The sequence below is a fragment of the Lampetra planeri genome, chromosome 46, assembly GCF_965212315.1.
Source record: "Lampetra planeri chromosome 46, kcLamPlan1.2.h2, whole genome shotgun sequence".
NCBI classification, from domain to species: domain Eukaryota; kingdom Metazoa; phylum Chordata; class Hyperoartia; order Petromyzontiformes; family Petromyzontidae; genus Lampetra; species Lampetra planeri.
This window is the reverse complement of record NC_136152.1, coordinates 5545439-5566221: the sequence shown is the minus strand read 5'-3', so window position 1 is coordinate 5566221 and position 20783 is coordinate 5545439. Positions and strand designations below refer to the sequence as shown.

The window sequence follows — 20783 nt, the reverse complement described above, 5'->3', positions numbered from 1 at the left end:
GCTGATGATGCTGATTGCAACTACCAGCAAAACAAACGCAAACACATTTTATATTTTTGGCCCTGAAAAGAAAAAAATTTGGGGGGGGGCGGGGACGGTGGAATAAATAAATCATAGTTTAAATAATTGAAATTTGTTTCTGGGGACCTATTCAAAGGTTTTCAACATCATTAAAAAAAACAAGCATTGTTCATTGCGGGCCAAAATTGTGAGCTTTAAAAAAACCGTTTAAAATCGAGGCCTTTACTTGTTCTGCTCTTGTTATTTCAGCGAGACTCACACTGGTCTCCTGAGTTCTCGCCTAGTTAAACAAAATAAAACTGTAACTTGAGGGGAGATATATCAAGGGGGGGAAGGGGGGGGGGTCAGTGTTACAGAAAAGATTGGGCTAAGAGGAGGAGGTTTTTGGGACACCATTGAGCTTCGTAGCTCATCGGATTCCTCCAGCATAAATACATATTCCGATTCTGATTCTGACGTGGGAATTGCAACCTGAGCGAAGCCATGCACTGCCCCCTCTTAAAAAATACAGCGCAATATCTAAAATACTCAACACATCCGTCAATAACACTGTGGCCTTAAAATGTTACATTTCTATTCTACGAAGTTTTGGGCAATGGCCCTTCTTCTTAGCACACAAATAGAGAGGCCAGAGAGAGAGATAGAGTGGATGGTAAGAGTTGGAGACTTGCTTACAGCAGCGGGCCTGATGAGAATTAAAACTTTAATGCTTTCTGATGACCATTTTTTTTCTGAAGCTAATAGTCGCTTTTGCAATAATTTATGTAAATATTTAATCTTAGCTCGTTCCATTCCATAATGAATTACTTCTCGGCCCAGCAATCTGCGTGTTCCCATGTTCGCAACGCAAGATAATTATGCGGCGCGTAAACATTTACTGCATACACATGACTCCTGATGAAGATGATGATGGTGATGACGGTGGTGGTGGTGGTGGTGTTGGCAACGCCATCCGCGGGCGTCACATTTCACATATCATATTACGTGCGTACGCACAAGCAATCGGCGCACGTGGGTGGACGCGCGTGAACTCTGCTCGCTCACTGCGAGTTGTTAATTGTTGAGCTCTGCAGCTTCGGGCATCAATTGCAACGCCAAATTCCCGGCAAACTCGCGGTGTGGTTTTATTTTATTTTACTATTTCATTTTCATGTACGTAGCGCCCTTGCCCCCCCGAGCTGTGTATCGCATTCTATCCTTGAAGTTGTCATTGCACTCAGCGGTTATTCTCACGACGCTCTGTTAAATCATGTTTGCTTGCATTATTATTGTGATTGTATTTTCGTATTTCATCCAGAGGGCTAACCCCCCCCCCCAATCCCCTTCCCCGCCCTGTTTATGTTTTGCGCCGATAGTTTTTTTGTGCATTTAAATGAGATATTGTATCGCGCTAAGCTCTTATCTTTCTCCATGAAGAAAGCAATTCATTTGTGACTCATATTGACATCGTGGGTGCTTTCGCTATAATTGAGATGTATCGTTTGAGCATGGGAACAGGGGAGATTGTCATGCTACACGAGAGTGCTATTTTTAGACTTTTTTTTATAAAAATAATGTAGAATGATTAGGCACATTTTCCAATTGATTAATGCTGTTTGAAAACCTGTCTTCATTTTTTTTACCACAAAATAGCCGTCAAATGATGCACTGTATGATGATTTCACAGAGGCCCGAACCTCTGACGTGATTTGGTGTCGGGACGCAATCGGAGATAAACTGTGAACAAGTAACGGCGTGCATCCCTTTCGTCCAACCGCTGCTAGATGGAGGCCTCGCCACACCGTGATGGTCGAGGAGGTTTTTTGACCGTACTTCAGCCACACTGGCCAGTGAAGGCCGGCGAACGTGGCGGTGAGGCTAGGACCGGTTCCCGCTTCAGCTGTCACTCGCCACCAATGTTAGCCAGGAATCAAAGTCACGTGACCAGGCTCGGGAGGTCAGCGTGCTAACCACTGCTCCACCGCTCGACCGTCCATTAGTCCGTCTAGGTATGCATCGAATAATGATGTTAAATACATTCTTTTGCTCACGGCGAATTCATCCAAAATTCATCCAGATGATGTCTTAGTTGTGCAACGTGCATGCTCATGTTACACTATTTAAACATGTAAAACGGACGGAGTGAATATAACCGTACAAACAACGGTACGAATTACAAATAAAACGAATGAGTTCTAGATTTGAAGCTTTCGTGACTGCAAGGATTCATACTCTTAGGTTTTTTCGGTAAAGTCACGTAGGTAAAAAATACTCACTTGATACAGTAAATCTAGCTGGGACGGTCCCACCTGATGGCGGAGACTTGTGTTGTCTCCGGAACGTCGTGATTTATTATTTTATTTTATTTCTATTATTACTTTTATTAATTTTAATTTAATTTTTTACCTACGTGACTTTACCGAAAAAACCTAAGAGTAAGAATACGAATGAGATGACATCCTCCATCACGAAGGTGCACATGGGAATGACTTCATCCAGCAGCGGATTGAAACATGGCTGAACATAACATGTGTTATTAAGTCAAGTGTATCTATTCGCGTGATTTGGCTGAGCATATGTTTTAACAACATCTGTTTTTGGAAAGACCTGTTCTTACTTCGCAATAATACTCACTCATTTGTCACCTTAAATGATTCCAAGATTCAAAGCCGGAGCAAAGTTACGATTTCAAATTAATAATTCAGTCAATCTGCATGCCCTCTCTGCTACTCCCGTGTCATCTGTTGTTGCAAATCAATAGTCTTAGTTCAATCACCAATCACTGGAACAACTGCAAAACATATTCACTCAAAATACTGTGTATATTTTTTTGTTGGGGAGTTCTTAATCCTACCACGCATGAATAATTAAAAGCAAAAAAAGTAATCAATAAAGTATTGGATTCATTTAGATTTCACGATTGATGTGAAAATGATCCAAACGTGTAAGAACAATCATACCATTTCATAGCAGTCGTATAAATAATTGCGGTCCATCACAGTTGTATCATGAGCTACGATGAGAGGTTTCATTCACAACCCAGCTGAAGCCGAGCATTTATTAACGTGGTCCATCACCTTCTAAGCATTAGATGAGACAACCGTGCCGAAGTTGCCCGTGTGGGATCTTCACCTTGCGGGGGGGGGGCTTCATCCGTTCACGTGAGTCGACATTCCCTGTGGCAACGGGTTGGAGTCGTCTTTTTCCTTTTGTATCACGAGGCAGCCAACTCTTGAATTCCTATGAGCTGGGCACGTGCTCTCGTTGGTGTCTGCCCCACGGGAAAAAAAATATTTGACCCCTGGCCGGGATTTGAACTCCCATCGTGGAAATAATCCGGTTTTGTTAAGGAAACTGACATACCTATAGCCACTGTCCTGTACATCCCTTTACACTCTCTGATCATGCCATCTGAATTCCCTCCCCCAGTGTTGTGCTGCTCACTGGCTGTGGTTTAAACCTCACCTCAAGGTCCAGTTATTTATTTATTGCTTTCTGTTCTCTCAATTAGATTCTATACTTCTTAGTTTTTCCCTCCCCTTGGCTAATACTTCATTTATTTATGTCTTGGCATTTACAGCACCTTGAGTGGCTTGCATAGAGGTGCTTTGTGAATGCGATTTATTGTTATCAACAGCGCTCTGGTTACTTGCAAGATAGCTGCCGCAGAATTATAGCTTACATGTTTCTAGGTTTATAATGAAACTCCCGACGAAAACCTGAAAGTTGAGGAACCGTTTATTATCACGGACGTCGAAAAGCTCTTTTGGAAATCAACAAAAGTTGCATTCGTGAGTGACCTGACGAGGATTTGTTTTTTTGGAGCATCCGACTATCGCGGGCCACGAATCAATCGCGAATCTCTTCAAGTGGAGAATGCCCACGCGCGTACACAATGGATGATCTTGACCCAAAATGCGCCTCCGTCCGCATTGTGTCATTTATCCTAATCCTCTGTTTTATTTACGTCGCGTCAGCCTCGCGCGTAATGGATGTTGAACGTGCGGCGTTCCCAGCACCCCCCGCCACCGGCTTCATTCTCTCTCCGGAAGGGGGAGAGCTACGCCATGGGCCGGTCGTCGGATACGACGGACGGACGGGCGGGCAGAGGGATGGAGAGACGCGATAGACAGACGTGCTGAGAGAGATGGAGAGAGAGACGCACGGGCGGACAGAGACATGTGTCCGGCTGGACGTCTGTGAAAAAGAGCTTCTAGCTCATTGGATTCCTCCGTTATTAATAAGTATTCCTATACTGATATACAGAGACGGATTGGCAAATGTGCAGAAATGCGGAGAGACAGATTGAAATGTGATGAGAGCGATATTCAGGTACACACGTATTTACGCTGACACGGAGACAGACGTTTAGAGACATATATATACAGACATATGACAATATAGACAGAAGTGTGAAGAGATAGAAAGGCAGAGACACAGACATGAATGTGAATTTATACACTAAAATGTGAACTTCCAGACATGCGAGATAGGTAACAGCAATTTGCAAGCGTAGGATTTGACTCATCTCCCATATGAGAGGTCATAAAAAATAAAATGAATCAGAATTCAAGCCAACAATAGCTGAACACTCATCCGTTGAAGCGACGGCAGATTTAGCCTCAGCAGTCTCATCGTTGGTTCCGTAAGTCAGAATTGGAATGTTTTTTTTTTTAACTGGAGGACGAATCCGTTGAGTTAAAAAGTTCTTTTTCACAGGTGTCCAGTCGGAGCAGGTCCAGAACGTTCTCCCACGCCTCAAAATGTCCTTTTGACGTTCAATGTGTACGCGCCACAAGATGTGTTTTTTTACTCACGGAGGAATGCGGGGGAGGAATCCAGAGGCAGGGGTTTGGGGAGATCTCAAAACGCTCAACTTGACCACGAGGATCGCTTCGTTCAATTTTTCCACCGGCGGGCGAACTGAAACAAACGATAACAATTGGCGGCGCCGTTAAACACTCGCCCGCGTGGAAATGTAATCCTGTTTTAGGTTCGGCGGAGGGTTCGTAATGTCACGAAATTGAGGTGACGTCGTTCGTGCGTCCAAACCGAAATTTCCGGTAAAGAATAGAATGTTAACGATATGCAGGGTGCTTCAAAAAAATGTCAACACTTCCGAGAATTTGCAACAAAACCACAAGAAATGTGCCTCCGGGCTCTGGAGACCACCTGCAGAAGATTCCGGGCACGCGTTGACAATGATGGCGAACAAGTGGAGACTTTGACTTTTTGAGGCTATTAACATACGTAACGTTACAGTGTAGAATCCGTTTATTTTCCCATTAAAAATGATAGTCCCATGTGAGTGTTAACATTTTTTTTGCAGCACTGTGTATACTTAAAATAAAAATCGCATCATGTCAATTTCGGATATGCGCGAATTCACCAGAATCTCCGCACTCGCCGTGGTGTGCCGTTTCCGACACTGCCCTGGAGCATGCGTTACGGTCGCACACAAAACAATTTGGAGCGACACCGATTTCGTTTGAATCTTCATATTTTTATTGTTGAACCTGTTATTTAGGGCGATGCCGCCACGGTACGATGGTTAGTTCGCACACCGCCCACTGTGCCTTCGGTTCCATCTCATGGCGAGGCAATTGCAACAACGATGCAAGATTCTTAAATCTCTTTCCGCTACTGCAGTGAACTCAAATGGCCTCGATCGGTCCCTGGCGTTAACAGCGTATCGCTGTTACACGCTCGCGATCTGCTGTTTCCCTCCTCCTCAAAGTTTCGCTTGTATTCTGGGTCCTTGAGAAACAATTTAAAATAATGACGAAAATCATATCTCCCCGGCTCTGTCCACCGAGCGGTAAAAATAGTGTGTACCACGACTTAGACAATCGGCAGGTTTCCGTTTAGTGGGGTAGAGTGCAGAGGTGTGGACTCGAGTCATGTGACTTGGACTCGAGTCAGACTCGAGTCATGAATTTGATGACTTGCGACTCGACTTGGACTTGCATAACAATGACTTTGTCCCACCTATGAGATGTGGACTCGAGTCATGTGACTTGGACTCGAGTCAGACTCGAGTCATGAATTTGATGACTTGCGACTCGACTTGGACTTGCATAACAATGACTTTGTCCCACCTCTGGTAGAGTGTGGGTACTTGCGACCTATTCCAAGACGTGTGGCCAGTGTGGAAGAGTAGGCAAACTGCCCCTTCTAGTGGGATTCTCTTCGAGTTCACTTCCACCAGAAGTGGCACGGGCTGCACCTTTGCCGCTCACACTCGCGTCTATTTAAAAACAATACCCGCACGCGTATCGGCGGCGAGCAATTGCGGGGCCGCACCTTTACCCCGCACCAGATTTTACGACGATTTTTGTTTTGCATTACCGCCTTCTTTCCCTTTTGCCGCTGCAGAATACGGGATCGGACTGAGAAAGGGATCTGGGCTGACATCCAACATCTCGGACCTGATTCAAACGTACAGGCTCAACGGGGACCTGGGCGCACTACACGACAAGTGGTACAAGCCGGGTCCCTGTGGGCAACACGGACTCAAATCAAAAGACGTGAGCATTTGGGGGTGGGGGGGGGGGCCCTCCAGAGGTGGGAGCCCCCCCTCTTGCCCCCCACCCAACACCCCAATACCTCCCCCCCCCCACCCTCACACAACACAGTTGTGTCGCGCGGCGCTCATTCTTATTATTTTTTGCCGCTGTGATTCCGCGAGACTTTAAATGTGATCACCGGGCCGGCGTGATGGGGTTCGCGTTGTGATTCTGTGCGAAATGGACTGGAGACTGAGAGAGTGTGAGCGAGGGTTTGTGTCTGTTGCGGTTGTCGGATAGTTGTGATGCTTGCTGCTACTGCTGCTGGTGGTGGTGGTGCTGTCGATTTGACGGCAACACCACCAGCAGATTCGGAAGGCTCTGCCTGGAGAACTCTGCGCCTGACCGCTGAGATTCTCCCGTTTAGAAATAAACAAAAAACCAACGCTTATTTTCTATCATATGTGAGATGAACTGGATTTTTTTTCTCCAATACATTTCACTGTACGGCGCTCCAAGGCCTTTGTTGTGTCTGCTGCGTCTTATTAAAAACGTAAATAGATCAAATAAAAACTGTTATTATTTAATGATGCAAAAATAAGTCAAAGATGTTGATGGTAGTCGGTGGTGGCATTGGCCGATTGATGAAGATGACGATGATGGTGATGATGATGCACTACAGAATGATAATGATGATGATAATGATGATGCACCACAGAATGATCATGATGATGATAATGATGCACCACAGAATGATGATAATGGAAACTGTTGGTAGTGGTGATGGTGGTGGATGACTGATGTTGATGCTGCAATACAGAATGGTGATGATGTTGCAAGTGATAATGGTAGGAGTTGATTCATGATAATTATTAGTAGTGGTGGTGATTGACAAAATGTGGATGGCGATGATAATGATGGTGCAGTGAACAATTATGACGATGGTGGTAATGGTGATGGTGCTTAATTTATGATTATAATGATGATGCTGATGATAACAGTAATGATGGTGGTGGTTGACTGATGCTGAACTACAGAATGATGATGATGATAATGGTGTTAGCGATGTTTGCGTATATTCATCGGTAATAATTGTGTAGTTACATATGACGTCACTACTATGTCAGGACTGTACGAGCGTAGGGACACATGACGTCACTACCGTGTCGCCTCGGTATTGGGGCTGTAGGCGGATGTCACGGGGGTCGTGTCAGGCCGTGGCACTCCGCGTGAACCCAACAGGACACGTGACCGGATAAAGGGGGGGGGGGGGCAGGGGCCCCAGGGGGAAGCTTGGGGGTCACGTGGTTGGGGGCCCAGACCTTCCGGAAGGATCGAGAAGGGGGGCGTGGCCTGGGGTGGAGCCGGCCACGCTGGAGTGGTTATAAGCGGGGTGTGAACGGGGAGCTGGGCTGTTCTACTCCGGGATGAAGACGCCATGAGACATCCTCAAGTCTCTGATCGTCGTTCGTGACCAGGCAGCAGTCACCTGCCCTGGTCACGCTGTGTAGTGTTCCCCAAGTGTTAGTGAGATTAGGAACGGTGGTTCTACCATGTGTCTAGTGTTCACGTTGGTGGTGTGTGTTAACAAATAGTGTTGGCTCCAAATCGAGTGCGTGCCTCAATCGAACCCATTACAACTATGGGCCGTCCATAAATGACGTCAAGCGATTTGGACGATTTTTGACCCCCCCCTGCCTTCGTCACACAGCGTCACAAAAAGTCAGACCCCCCCTCAAATATGACGTCACAAAGCTCTGCCCCCCCCCAAAAAAAAACATGCTGCAAATCGCTTTAAGCTATTGTCATTGTAGTGCGTATTTAATGTGGCGCTGCACTCTGATGTAGGATAAAACATTAAAAAGTATATTTAATTAAGTATAACGTGTTGTCTATATTTATTTTAAAGTTGCGCATTTTGATGTGACGTCACATTTCTCACCCACCCCCCTCGTCACACATCGTCACAAATGTCTGACCCCCACCCCCCGAGGTGCGTGACGTAATTTATGGTCGGCCCCTGTATACACCGGTCTTTTATCACCACAGCAACGTTTCAGGATGTGTGCGGTGATCACGTCAATGGCAAAACAAAAACATCGTGACCGTTGACAAAACAACGAGACGTGCATTTGACAAGAACCAGTTCCAGCGAAATAATGAACTTGGCCCCTGAACACGACATCGGCGTGCTGCTTGTCATAAAGCGCAAAGCAGGACGGACCGACTTGTGGGATAAGCAATGACAACGTCGATAAAAGCACACGGAAAACAAAAACTGACACAGAAAAAGACAAAGACCCCCCCCCCCCCCCGTGTAGCCTTAACAGACTGTTTGGGGCAAGTGCTGTTAGCGAGTAGCGCCTATGACGGCCGGCACGGCACACGAGGGGGTGGGCGGCCAGCACCACGCCCGACCGCCTTTGTCTCCCTAGTGGTGATGTTTACACACGCACCAGGTACTCATTTGAGGCTGAGTCGACTTCGGGGAATGCCCAGGACCGGTTCAGATAATCGTCACCGCTGTTGGCCGTCAGTGCGAATCGAACTCGGGTCGCCCCGGTTCGTAGCGCTGCTACACCGCCGTTTCCCTTGCACACAGGAGCAGACCCCCCCCACCCCCCCGGTAAATCCGCGTGCTCTCCCTTTGCCTTTCAGAGCCAGCACATGGGACTGAAGCATTTGCTGGGACTCTTCATCTTCCTGTGCGTCGGGGCGGCGGCGGCCCTGCTGACCGCGGTCGTCGAGCAGCTGATGCATCGCTTCGGCCTCCAGAGGCAGAGGCGAGCGTCTGGCAAGTCCATGTCGGGGCACTACACCAGCCAGGTAACCGATACGAATAATAACAATAACAATGCTAATCTATAATTGGTGTCAATTGAAGAGTATCTTTAGTTTTAAGTAACATGGGGAGGTTGTTGTTGTTGTTGTGAATCTGCCGTTGGCTAAGGTGCCTGAGTGCAGATAAGAAAAGACTGGGCAGGTTTCTTCGAAAAACACTGCCCTGAATGAAAAATTGATGAACGTGTTGATTTTTTGTTAAGAGACGCACACATCGTTTACAGAATGAGTCGATGGTGGCACACACACGCACACACACACACGCGCGCGCGCGCATGAAACTGTAATGCAGCATCGTCGTTGGTGCGTGGTATTTTATTAGGCATTTCTGCCTTATCGAGGAAAAGTGCACAAGTTGTTCTCATCTGAATTACGGTCCTAATTGGCTGACTTACTTTTAATTTTCTCCTGGGATTTGTCCAGCTCATGCGGGGGATCTTGGCTGCCTTCCCACCATCACGCGAACTTCCGGTCATCCTCGTAGCAGCGGCTTTGGCTGGCCATCGAACAAAGACGGTCACGGCACCGTTCACTCTCAGATGCGCTTCTGCAGCCGTCTGGAATGCTCTTATCTCTGATATTGGGAAACCACTGGAGCTATACAATGTTTGTAATCTAGATTGAAAAGTATTTTTTAGAATTGCTTTTCGTGTTAAGTTTGTTGCCCTTCGCCCGCACATCTGATGAGCACGGTTAGCTACGTATGGTGCAAAAGAAGTTCAACATACATATTTCACCACTCATTCATCTCAACGCCCACTCCACAGTCCTTCACATCCTGGTTGACCACTCTGAACCACCTCTATCTAGGCCCTGCCTCTCGGTCTCCGTCCTGATAACTCCACGTTCATCATCTGCCTGGGATGCCACATGCCAGTCATCCGAATCGATTTCATAATCGGTCGGCATACTATGCCCAAGTCAAAAGCCCCCCCCTCCCCACCACGATTATATGAAATATTCTACCTGAGTTTGCATTGTGCAGACTTTATACCACAATCTGTGGTGGACCTCCCAATCTTCTGGGCAGCTGGAGGGTCCTGCCAGGTGTATTCCCAATCTGCTGGGCAATGTTGCCAAGTCTAATCCCAACTGAGCTATTTCCAGGTAACGATTCAGCATTGGGATGTTTGGCCAAACCAAGTTCCATTGCATGGTGCTCCTTTTATAGCTACAGGAGGGGACCGGAGAACTCGGAGAAAACACGTGAAGACATAATGAGGGGGAGAGAACATACTCTTAGGTTTTTTTCGATAAAGTCACGTAGGTAAAAATAAAATAAAAATTTATAAAAGTAAAATAAAAATCACGACGTTTCGGAGACAACACAAGCTTCCGTCTTCAGGTGGAACCGTCACAGCACGATTGCTGTATCAAGTAAAGATACATTCTAAGAGACCCGTCCTTGTATATATACTGGTTGAGGGGGGGAGGAGCCAAGGTAGGCACCTGGATCGGAATGTTGTATTATTATTGTGAGGTTGGTGCGGCTGAGGCTGCTGCTAGGAATGAGTCTTTGTTGTGTAGACCGGTTGAACTGGGAGGTGCCAGGGTTGTTAAGGTGCGGCTGCTGTAAATGGGACTGAGCCTTTGTTATGGGGAGAGAACACACAACAAACTGCAATCGCAAACCAGCGCCCGGGTCGGGCATCGAACCCAGGTCGTTCTTGCTACGAGGCGCACGCGTCATCACCGCGTCACGCCGGCGCTCACCTCTGTTCGCCTCCATGAGCCCCCTGTTCCTATGGCAGGGGACAAGTCCATCCATAAGATGACCGCAGGGAATGTCCCACCCTGGTTCTCGCGTACATTAAGTTAAAGTAAATTACATTACATTTTAATATTGCGTTTATTCAGTGCAACAAACAAGGGGATTGATAACCTATTTGTATGGATTTTCGAGAATCCATTTGTATGTGGGGGCTTTCTAAAGGTACCTTATGTATATTGTACCAGTTATGGTGGAATGATATTGCCTCTGTGGTACATTCTTCATCCCTGCCACCGCAATAATATTTCATTTCATTGATCGATTCTCTAATGGCCAGTCGTTACGACAATTGTTTTTTAGAGACCATTAACGCAGACAGCTTATATAGCACATTACGCTAATTATATTTTAATTAACCTGAATTATTTCATTTTTAAACTGCCGCTTGGCGCAGTTAATAGATCACTAGTATTTTTTTTTACTTCATGCTCTTTGCTCTTTCTAAAACAATATCGCTCGGCGGTTCAGTATATCTCTCATTTGATTTTTCATTTCGAAGCGTTCCCTTTTCGTCGCGTGCCATTGTGCGTCTCGCATTTTATTTTCTGCGACCCACATTGCCGGAGAGCAGGGTCGCCGCAGTGATTGTGGAGGAACTGAAACTTTGAGAATTCATTTGCGCCCACGGAGAGGGGCAAACGTTCGCGCTCAGCGTGCAACGACAGCGCTGCTTCGATTTAAAATTGTTCTTCGAAAGAAAACTAAAACTGAGGTCGCTCGTGAAATACTGACGGAACGAAATCTCGCAAAGTGCCCAAAGAGGCTTGGAGAGGCACACGCTCAGAGTTACGCTGAGAGGCGGACAAAGAAATTAACGGATCAGCAAACGTGCAGGAGCTTAGGGTCGTCGGACATCCCAATTACGAAATAAATTTGGCCTTGGGCAGGACGCGCGTCACGGCACGAAGAGACAATGGCCGATGGTCGAGACTTATAGCGGAGCGGTGGCGGAGGAATGGAACGCGCTGGAGAGGATCTCGAGCGGGAGATGGAGCGATGAAATCAGCTCACGTCGCAGGCGCTGCGTGGCTTGTCAGATCGCAGAATAATGAGATTGACAACAGCGTGGGGAGACACTCATTCAGCAGTGGATTGATCGTGACCGATGATGACGATGGTGACATTTCACGCGTTTTAAATCTCCCTTTGCAAAAGAAAACGTTTGCCTCAATGCCCTCTCACGTGGTTATGCGTAAGGGGGACCTTGTCTAATTACTGATTCGGAGCGGTTGTCAGGAAGAGTGGCCCGGAGTGATATTCTAAAGGGTGTGCGAGACACGCACAGGAGTGAGAGTGAGAGACATAGAGAAAGAGAGAGAGAAATGGGCAGGCATCACTCGCTCGCGCGAATCGTCCTAATCATGTGAACGCTGCCTGCTCCCGCTCCGTGACAGAGCTTCCACGTGACGCTCGACTCCCCCGAGGCCAAGACGCCACAGACCCAGCTGCATCACAACACCGAGATGAACAACAGCAGGTACCGAGCACCCCCCCTCCCCCCCCAGCTTCCAGGCCTCTTCCGAGCACGATCACAAGTCACACACTCCCGCCGATTCTGTGCCCACGACTCTCAGAGCCGTAGCGAGACTTTGGTTGGCACTCCGGGGCAAGGTGCCATCCTTACATCCCCCCCCCCCATCCCTCCCCACCCCTCCCACCAACAATCGGGCTCCCCATTCAAGCGGTGCCCCCCATCACCTCTCGGGAGGGATGCCTGAGGCAGTCCACCGGGCCCGCCCCATCCTTGCTAAGGCACTAATGACCTCACTTGACAACCTAGCTGATGCATATCCTGGCCTGTGTACCCAATAGTGTCGTGATGATCTTGATTGGGTATAGCAGGTTGGCCGCAATGGGAACACTTTGAAAACGCTTCCTCTTGGGTCACACTCGTATCTGCTTTTCGTTCACGGGATTTGTTTGTCAATGAGCACTCCTTCCCGGTCCTTGCTCACCTCTTTATTTCATGATTTTCATTCCGATACATTCTCATCTGTTGCATTTTCAAATCTGTGTCCAGCCGATGATTATTTTACGTGGCTTTAAAATTTAGTACACCTTCCACATCACGAGTACTCTGTGTTTTAGCCCACAGGCCACATCATGTGTCACTCCGCTAATGTAATGCGAGGGCATAGCAGCGGCAGCGGTTTAACCCCGAAAGCCGGGCACATCTCGCGCTGAAAATACACATCCTATTTGAGTGAGCAACGTGCCTTGCTTTCGAAAGAAAACAAAGCAAGCCACGAATCAAGAGTAATTAAAAGTCAATGGCTTATGTAAATTCCCACATGATGACCGGACACTTTGTTGAGCTATCATTTGTGGCCAGGTCGCTTTTGAAAAAGAGCTATACAGCTCAGGGGGCCTTACCTGGTAAAATATTATTAGTTTATAGTTTTTGTTTTAATAGCTTGTACCTCAACAGCTAAAAGCACATCGGTTCAGTTCCCGAATCGTGTGCTGGTCCGTTTGGAGTCTGTAGTGAAACACTCTCCTGGTGTACATTGAGAGTCTGTGTGATAAAGTGGAGGAGGGGGGGGGGGGGTGATCCCGACCTCATGGTGCTGAATTGCGAACGTTATCAGCACCACTGAGTGGACAGGGGCACCCACTCCCAACAGCTCGTGGGTGTGACGTGGAGTGCGGTCGGCGGGGAGCTGTCAGTCGGGGCAGCGTGAACTTGGCAGCAACGAGGCTGTCGGTTGGGGGCAATTACGGGAGTGTGAGAGTCGAGATGAAAGGGGGCGAAATAGCAGTTTGGAGGCAGTTAAGCCTGGAGAGGAGAGGGAGCGGATGGGTTGTGAGAGCTCCGTTGGAAGTTATAGGATATATAAGCGGAGGGGTGTAAACAACAAGCTACCGATTGTTACATTTGTGAAGCGATATATTTGATTAAATTGTGTTACCCATTCTGGGTGCAAAACATACACGATTGTCAGAGTCTTCTCTGACTGTTTATGTATAGCAACGTTTAGGCGACGTTACATTTGTATGCCCTCTGCCCCTGTATTTCTTCATTGGTGTCCTCCAGGTTGTTCGGTTTCCTCCTGTAGTTGTTGTGAACTTCTTTCGCACCGTACATAGCCATGCGTGGTAATCGTAGGTGCGGGAAAAAAATAAGAACCATTCACTGTAACTGCTATTGGCCAAACATTCCAATACCGGAAAGTTACCTGGAAATTACTCATTTGGGAATAGATTTTTTTATTTTGTTTTACCAAGGAAGACATCTGACCAGAAACAATATGTCAACGGACATCGCCCCCTTGCTGCCAATAAACTTGGCAGGATCCTCCCCAAAAAGAGTCGTTGTACTCAGTGAGGCTTTCTTGGGTAAACAAGTGAAAAAGATACCAAAAAAATATACAAAAAAACGTCGTAATATTTGTTTTTAAAACTTCATTTTTCCATGAATTATTTACACGTAATTTAACTAAGCCAACGATGTATGCTTTGAGGTTGTTTTATTTGATATTCTATATTTATATATTTGTGCGGTGTGTTTTTATTTCCCCTGCTACGCGGTCGTTCGGCTCCTGCGTTTGTTTGATGTCCCCCATCGTCCGTATTCCGCTTCATGGCCCTTTGTCCCCTTCTGGTGACCCCGGGGTCACTCCCACAAATGAGACCATCCCTGACCAGTTTCCTAAATTATCGCTGGGTCTAAACAAAACAACAATAAACCAAAATAATGGTTTAACACTGCCATTAATTGTCACAATTACATCTCATGCACACCTGCCTCTTGCTGCGACAGCATTGTTGTTGTTGTTGTAGTAATTCCTTACAAAATGTATCTACTGTATTTGGTGTTGGAACATTTTAACACCTGTGTTTCGTTGCCAGAAAGGGTAAAACCCATTCAGATATTTCACGCTTTTATACTGCCAAAAAAGGTCCCACGATATATGTGTATTTATTTATTTTATGCAGCGTCATTCATGCTGATAGCATCCAACAACGCTGTACGTTAATTATATATAAGGACTTTATCTAATTGTCAATCCACCGCTCAATGAGCGCCTTTCTGCAGACTAATTGCGGGTCATGGAGATTATTATCTCTGTACTCTTTGAAACGGACGTCATCGAGGGTCAAACATTGCAAAGGCAAACACACGTAATTATTTCGTAATATAATTTGGCTTTATACATATGTATTATTTACATATTTTATTTCGTGTTGGTGAACTCTTGCTGCCGTGTCTGTCTGCTGGCCGAGTCACCCTTGAAAAAAGAGAGCCCTCTAGCTCAATGGGTAATTTACTTGGATGATGAACTCCTGATTCTCATTTGACCACACTTCACCACGCTGGTCAGTGCGAGTTGGTGAAGATATGGAACATAGCTCGTGAAAGCGTAGAGTACAACAGTGGACTTCCCTACACTGTCCCTCTGTTGCCTACCACGTGTTCGCGAGTAGCACCGATAGAGGCCGGCATGGTACGTGAGGGGGTAGGTGGCCAGCACCACGCCCGACTATCTTTGTCTCCAAAGTGGCAATGATCACACACCACATCCGGTACCCATTTGAGACTGAGTCGACCCAGGGGAGGCCCAGGACAGGTTCAAATAATCGTCACTGCTGTTGGCTGTGATCGGAAATTGAACCCGGGTCGCCGGATTCGTAGCGCAGTGCGCTAACCCCTACACCACCACTCCACACAAAAACAAAGATCCCCCATATAGCCTTGACAGATTGTTGGGGCAAGTGCTGTTATTGAGCACCTATAAAGGCCGGCATAGCACATGAGGGGATGGGTGGCCAGCACCACGCACGGCCGCCTTTGTCTCCCCAGTGGCGTTGTCCCCACAAACGCAAACGGACGTGCGTTTCTCCGCGACAGGACCGTGTACCGCGACCTGAGCCTCGTCCCCGACAGCGCTGAGTTCGACTCCGACGCCCTGCAGCGCACTTTTCCCCGCCGCTCCAGCAAGCAGCAGCAACAGCAGCATCAGCTGCAACAGCAGCAGCAGCAGCTGCAGCGCCACGCGTACCGCGAGACCCTCCTCGCCAGCGCGTCCGCCCCTCGCCGGGCGGCCGCCCTCGGCCACGGCCGCTACGCCGGCTCCAAGGCGTCGTGGGGCCATCGGCTGTCGGCGCCCAAGCGGAACCCGGTGGTGGCTTCCGCGGCGGCGGCCCCGTCGCCAGACTCGGGTTCGCCGGCGGCGATCGCTTCGTCCGTGAGCGCCACTCCCGTTGCGTTTCAGCAGCAGCAGCAGCATCAGCGGCAGAGACAGGGCTTCCTGCCGGCCGACGGACACGTGTCGGTGCTGCGCGAGCTGTCGGAGCTCGACTGCGAGATCGAGCAGATCAAGGAGCAGCTGCGGCGCGTGACGACGCGGAGGGAGGAGCTCGTGTTGCTGATGGACCAGCTCAAAAACTCCAAACTCTGAGCGCGGCTCATACACGCGCGGTCACGCACTGCTCGCGCCGATGCTGCTGCTGCTGGTGGTGGTGGTGGTCGCCGGACGTATCGAGACTATGGACCCAGTAGGGAGCCCTCCGATTGTTTTTTTTTTCTGGGTTGTCCGATGTTTTTGCTGCGAACGTTCCGGAAGGCCGGGGAGCTTCTTCGGGAACTGAGAGGAAGCACGTCCCGCTGTTCGGCACGACGCCCGACACGTCTTGCTCTGCCCGCAGAGTTACCAAAGCGCCCGGTTCCTGAACAAGGTCCTGGCACGTGTGGAGCGAAATGTCGGACGTCGCGCCAAACAGCGCGCGGTACGATACCGAAGGCAAATCGAGAGAGCAGCACAACCGCGAAAAGCCACGCAGCAGTGTAACGGACTTTGTGATTTATAATTCACGCTAGCTATTTGTCTCGGAACGATGAAGCAAAGGTTTTTTTGGGAAGTTTTGCTGAAGTTTCTCAGATGGAACCCGGGAATATAGATTTGCTTCGCTAGAAGAAGAAAAATAATTGCTAAAAAAAGAGCGATTTTAAAAAAGAATTCTGAAACCTCCCGAAGCTTTTGATGAGCACTTTATTTTAAGAAAAGTTGTGGAATTAATTTGAATGTTGTTAATAATGTGGGGGATACACGCATTTGGCTGCATAGTACTATTCCGTGTATTCTATATGCAAAGGATTCAAAGTAAAAAATGTGCCCAACATATTGGAGTTCATGCCCAGCAGGTGCAGATGACTTCAATATATTAAAAGGAAAATGCTTTAGCATGCAACAGGCAGCACACACTAGGTCTGGTAAATAATTAAAAAAAGAAAAAAAGACAGCTTTAAGCAATCTTAAAAGAAGAAAAAAAGCCATTGCTGCACTTTCCTGGATAACATTGCAATTAAGGCAGGGTTGGAGGATTACGCAAACATCATCGTGTTTTTTTTTTTAAATGGAATTTGTGAACAAAAATGGGCGTGTTGATAAATGCATGCCGAGCTTGGAGAAGCCATTTCGATGGCGCCCCGGGCGTTTTGCGTCCCCTGCAAATGAGCCTGTCGGGGGCCAAAGATCGGTCGCAGTGCAACGGTTAGCGCACGCGTCGCACTACCAACCAGGCCACCCGAGTTTGATTCCGGCTCCCGGCTAACACCAGTGGCGATTATCTCAATGGGTCCTTGGCCTCCGCCTAGGTTGACACTCAGCCTCAAATGAGCACTTGGTGCGGTGTGTGAACATCGCCACTGGGGAGGCAAACGTGGCCGGGCGTGGTACTGGCCACCGACCCTCTCGTGTAGCGTGCCGGCCTTCATAGGTGCTACTTGCCCCGACAGTCCGTGGTGTGAGCGGTGGACTCCGCTTCACCGCAGTAATCATTAGAACTCGCATAGACACCCACAGAGAGATGTACGTGCTCACATAGAGAGCCCGCAGTCTCGCACCGTCCGTCGCTCACCTCGCCGAATAATTTCAACTTGTGACGCACCGTAAACTATTCGCTCGCTCTCGAAGAGGGAGAGAGAGAAAATAACTCGGAGGCACGTAAAAGCACAGACAAGCAGAAAAGGCAGCACGGCTGTGAGCTGGTGCCAACTATTGCCTAAGCTCTGCAGGCCTCTCTATATTAAGGTGTTATAGGCCAATTAATTAGTGTTTGTATGTATCATGTTGAATTTCTTTCACTCGTAAGTAGTCAACCGTGCTAATCAGAGATGTGCGGGAAAAACAACAAACAAAACACAAAAAGCAGTTCTAAAGATTTTTTTTTTCAATCTGGATGATGCTTTAAAAGTGCATAGCTCAAGTGGCTTCCTAATATCGGAAGGAAGAGCTTTCCAGATGGCCGCAAAAGCGTGCGATGCATTGACCACCGTCTTTGTTCGATGGCGAGCTGAAAGCCGTTGCTGCGAGGATGACCACCGGTGTTTGCGCGATGGAGGCACGAGGAAGCACTTTGTGGTAGGAAACCGGAGCACGCAGAGAAAACTCGCGCGCGTGAAGGGGCAACGCTTGTCTCGTACAGACGGAACAGGTGGGCTCCACGTTTGGTCGACGCCTTCTTCTGGCAAGCCAGGGTATGGCTCCACCTCGATGCCCACGGGGAGTTTCGCAGAGCGTGCATGATCCCCCAACCCTCTCCTCCACGGTGGGGCTTCATGAAAGGCCACATGTATAGCCACAGACACTCGGCACGTTTGACATTGTGTTGCGTATTATGGCAAAACATTGAGGCAGATGATTGCTGGCTCCCAAATATATGTATACTACCCGGTCTTGAGTGCTGCATTTTCCAAGACGTACAGAGTTGCCCCCCCCCCTCACCCCCGTCTTCTCAGAGGCAAAATGCTAAAAAAGGAATTGGTTAAAATATTCTAATGCAGGACCCTCCTCCAAAATGGTCTCGAGACTCAGTGTAGAGAGATTTCCTGGGTAAATCTTAATCAGAATCTTTATAGTGGCGGAATACGACGAGCTAAAAAGCTATTTTTTTCCATAAATGTCCAGTAGGGGCGGGCCAGAGAATACTAAGGCTGCGTGGAATATTCGCTTAGCATTCAAACTTGGCTGAATACTGTGTCGGTTTTTTATTGTTTCTCATTGCACATTTAGCTGAATTGTAACATGGGCAAACATTCCGAGTCAAATATCTTGAACTGGCCCACGTTTCGGAGGCCACGTGATCACGTCACGTGACCATGGTGGGGGGGGAGACAGGTAAGTCGAATGCCTAGGGAATGGGAGCTCCAGGTGAGATGCTCATATTTTTGCCATAAAAACACATTTATTGGTGATATCAGTAAAAAAAAAATATCAAACAGTAAGAATAATACAATTAGAAATTTTACATGATAAAAACTGACAACCAATTAACAGTTCAGATGATACCAGCTAAAGGAATCAGGAACGTGTAACAGCAGTGGTTGTTATACGTTCCTTCAGCGAAGGGAGTGGAAGTGGTGGCGCGGCGGTTAGCGCACTGCACCATGAACTGTGTGACCTGAGTTCGATGACCCGGTCACGGCCAACACCGGTGGCGAGTGACGTGTCAACCGGTCCTCAACCCTCTCCCCACCTCCCCCTCACAAAATGGCACTAACCAGCGTGGTGAAGTATGGTCGACCGACACGACGAGGAAGGGACCATCATTCAGCAGTGGATAGAGGAAGGGCTGTAATTAGTTAATTGACGAATTATCATTCTCCACGAAATCAAAGTTAATTTGGACATTGTGTTTTTAAGACACTATTGTGCGTTTTATAGCCACGAACGGCCAGCGCTGTGTTTAAAAGGCGTTTAAGCAGTGATTGTTGCAATTTGAAATGAAACTCTACATATGTTCAGGAAAATGAATCAAAGGCTTCATAATCATCAGTATCCACCGGAGGTTAATGAGCAGTTTACCAAAACATACATATGGGGGGGATGTGCTGCAGATTTATTTTATTTTTCTGAAACTTGGATCGACTGAAAGAAAACTAGCATGAATTTTCAATTGTTTTGTTCATTTCGGATTTATCTGAAAATGTGACATCACAGGAAGTGACATCACTTCCTAGACGTCTCCACATCTTGGCTTTTCATGTAAACAAAAAAGTATTATCCCTCGACGGTAAAATTTGCTCATATTATTCCTGTTAAAATTCTCAAATGTCTACTTGAATATCATTGCTTCACTGACTGAACGTTGTTTTTTTTTTAAATGCCACACTCTTCATACGGATCGGTACCGTGTAAACAAGTTAAGTTAATCACAAAAAAGAGAACACGTTTGGAAATAACACTGCATTCAAATACAAATGTATATCATGTGTTTTTTTAAGGCAACAGTGTTGTTGACGAATGTGCTGAGTTTGGTATTGTTTGTTAATTGTGCGTGTGCACCACTGCTAGAGTAGCAGCATCAGCAAATCGTTTGTTTAAATATAATGGCAATGTGTTTAAAACAACAAATCTAAAATAAACTCCCAAAATGGACTTGGTAAAATTTTTAATCTGATGTCTGGATAAGAAATGAGATCAGAAACTCATCCCTAGTACATACTAAAACACGTCTTTTTAGGATACAAGTCATGGATTATAAAAAAAAAACAATTCCTTTATTTTCAGGGGAGAGAGGGGCACTTCGATGCTTTTAAAATCTGACTTTCTGACATCAATGCAGTGGCTCAGTTTGATGGACCAGACGTACTTGCATAATTTTGTTGGGGGGGGGGGAAGAATACGTAAGTGAACGAAAGCACCTGCTCAGTCTCAAAACTTCCA

At 47.2% G+C, this 20783-nt stretch overlaps 1 protein-coding gene across 1 annotated transcript in view; it reads left to right on the top strand.

The window, feature by feature from the left end:
• LOC144733353 (glutamate receptor ionotropic, NMDA 3A-like) overlaps positions 1–20495 on the top strand; it is an 88513-nt gene extending 68018 nt beyond the window's left edge. Inside the window, exons 6-9 of the mRNA XM_078615215.1 lie at positions 6376–6527; positions 9165–9332; positions 12513–12595; positions 15968–20495. Coding sequence (XP_078471341.1) covers positions 6376–6527; positions 9165–9332; positions 12513–12595; positions 15968–16517 — 953 coding nt within the window. The 3' untranslated portion in view covers positions 16518–20495. The remainder of the gene's footprint in view (positions 1–6375; positions 6528–9164; positions 9333–12512; positions 12596–15967) is intronic.
• Positions 20496–20783: the final 288 nt, after the last annotated feature.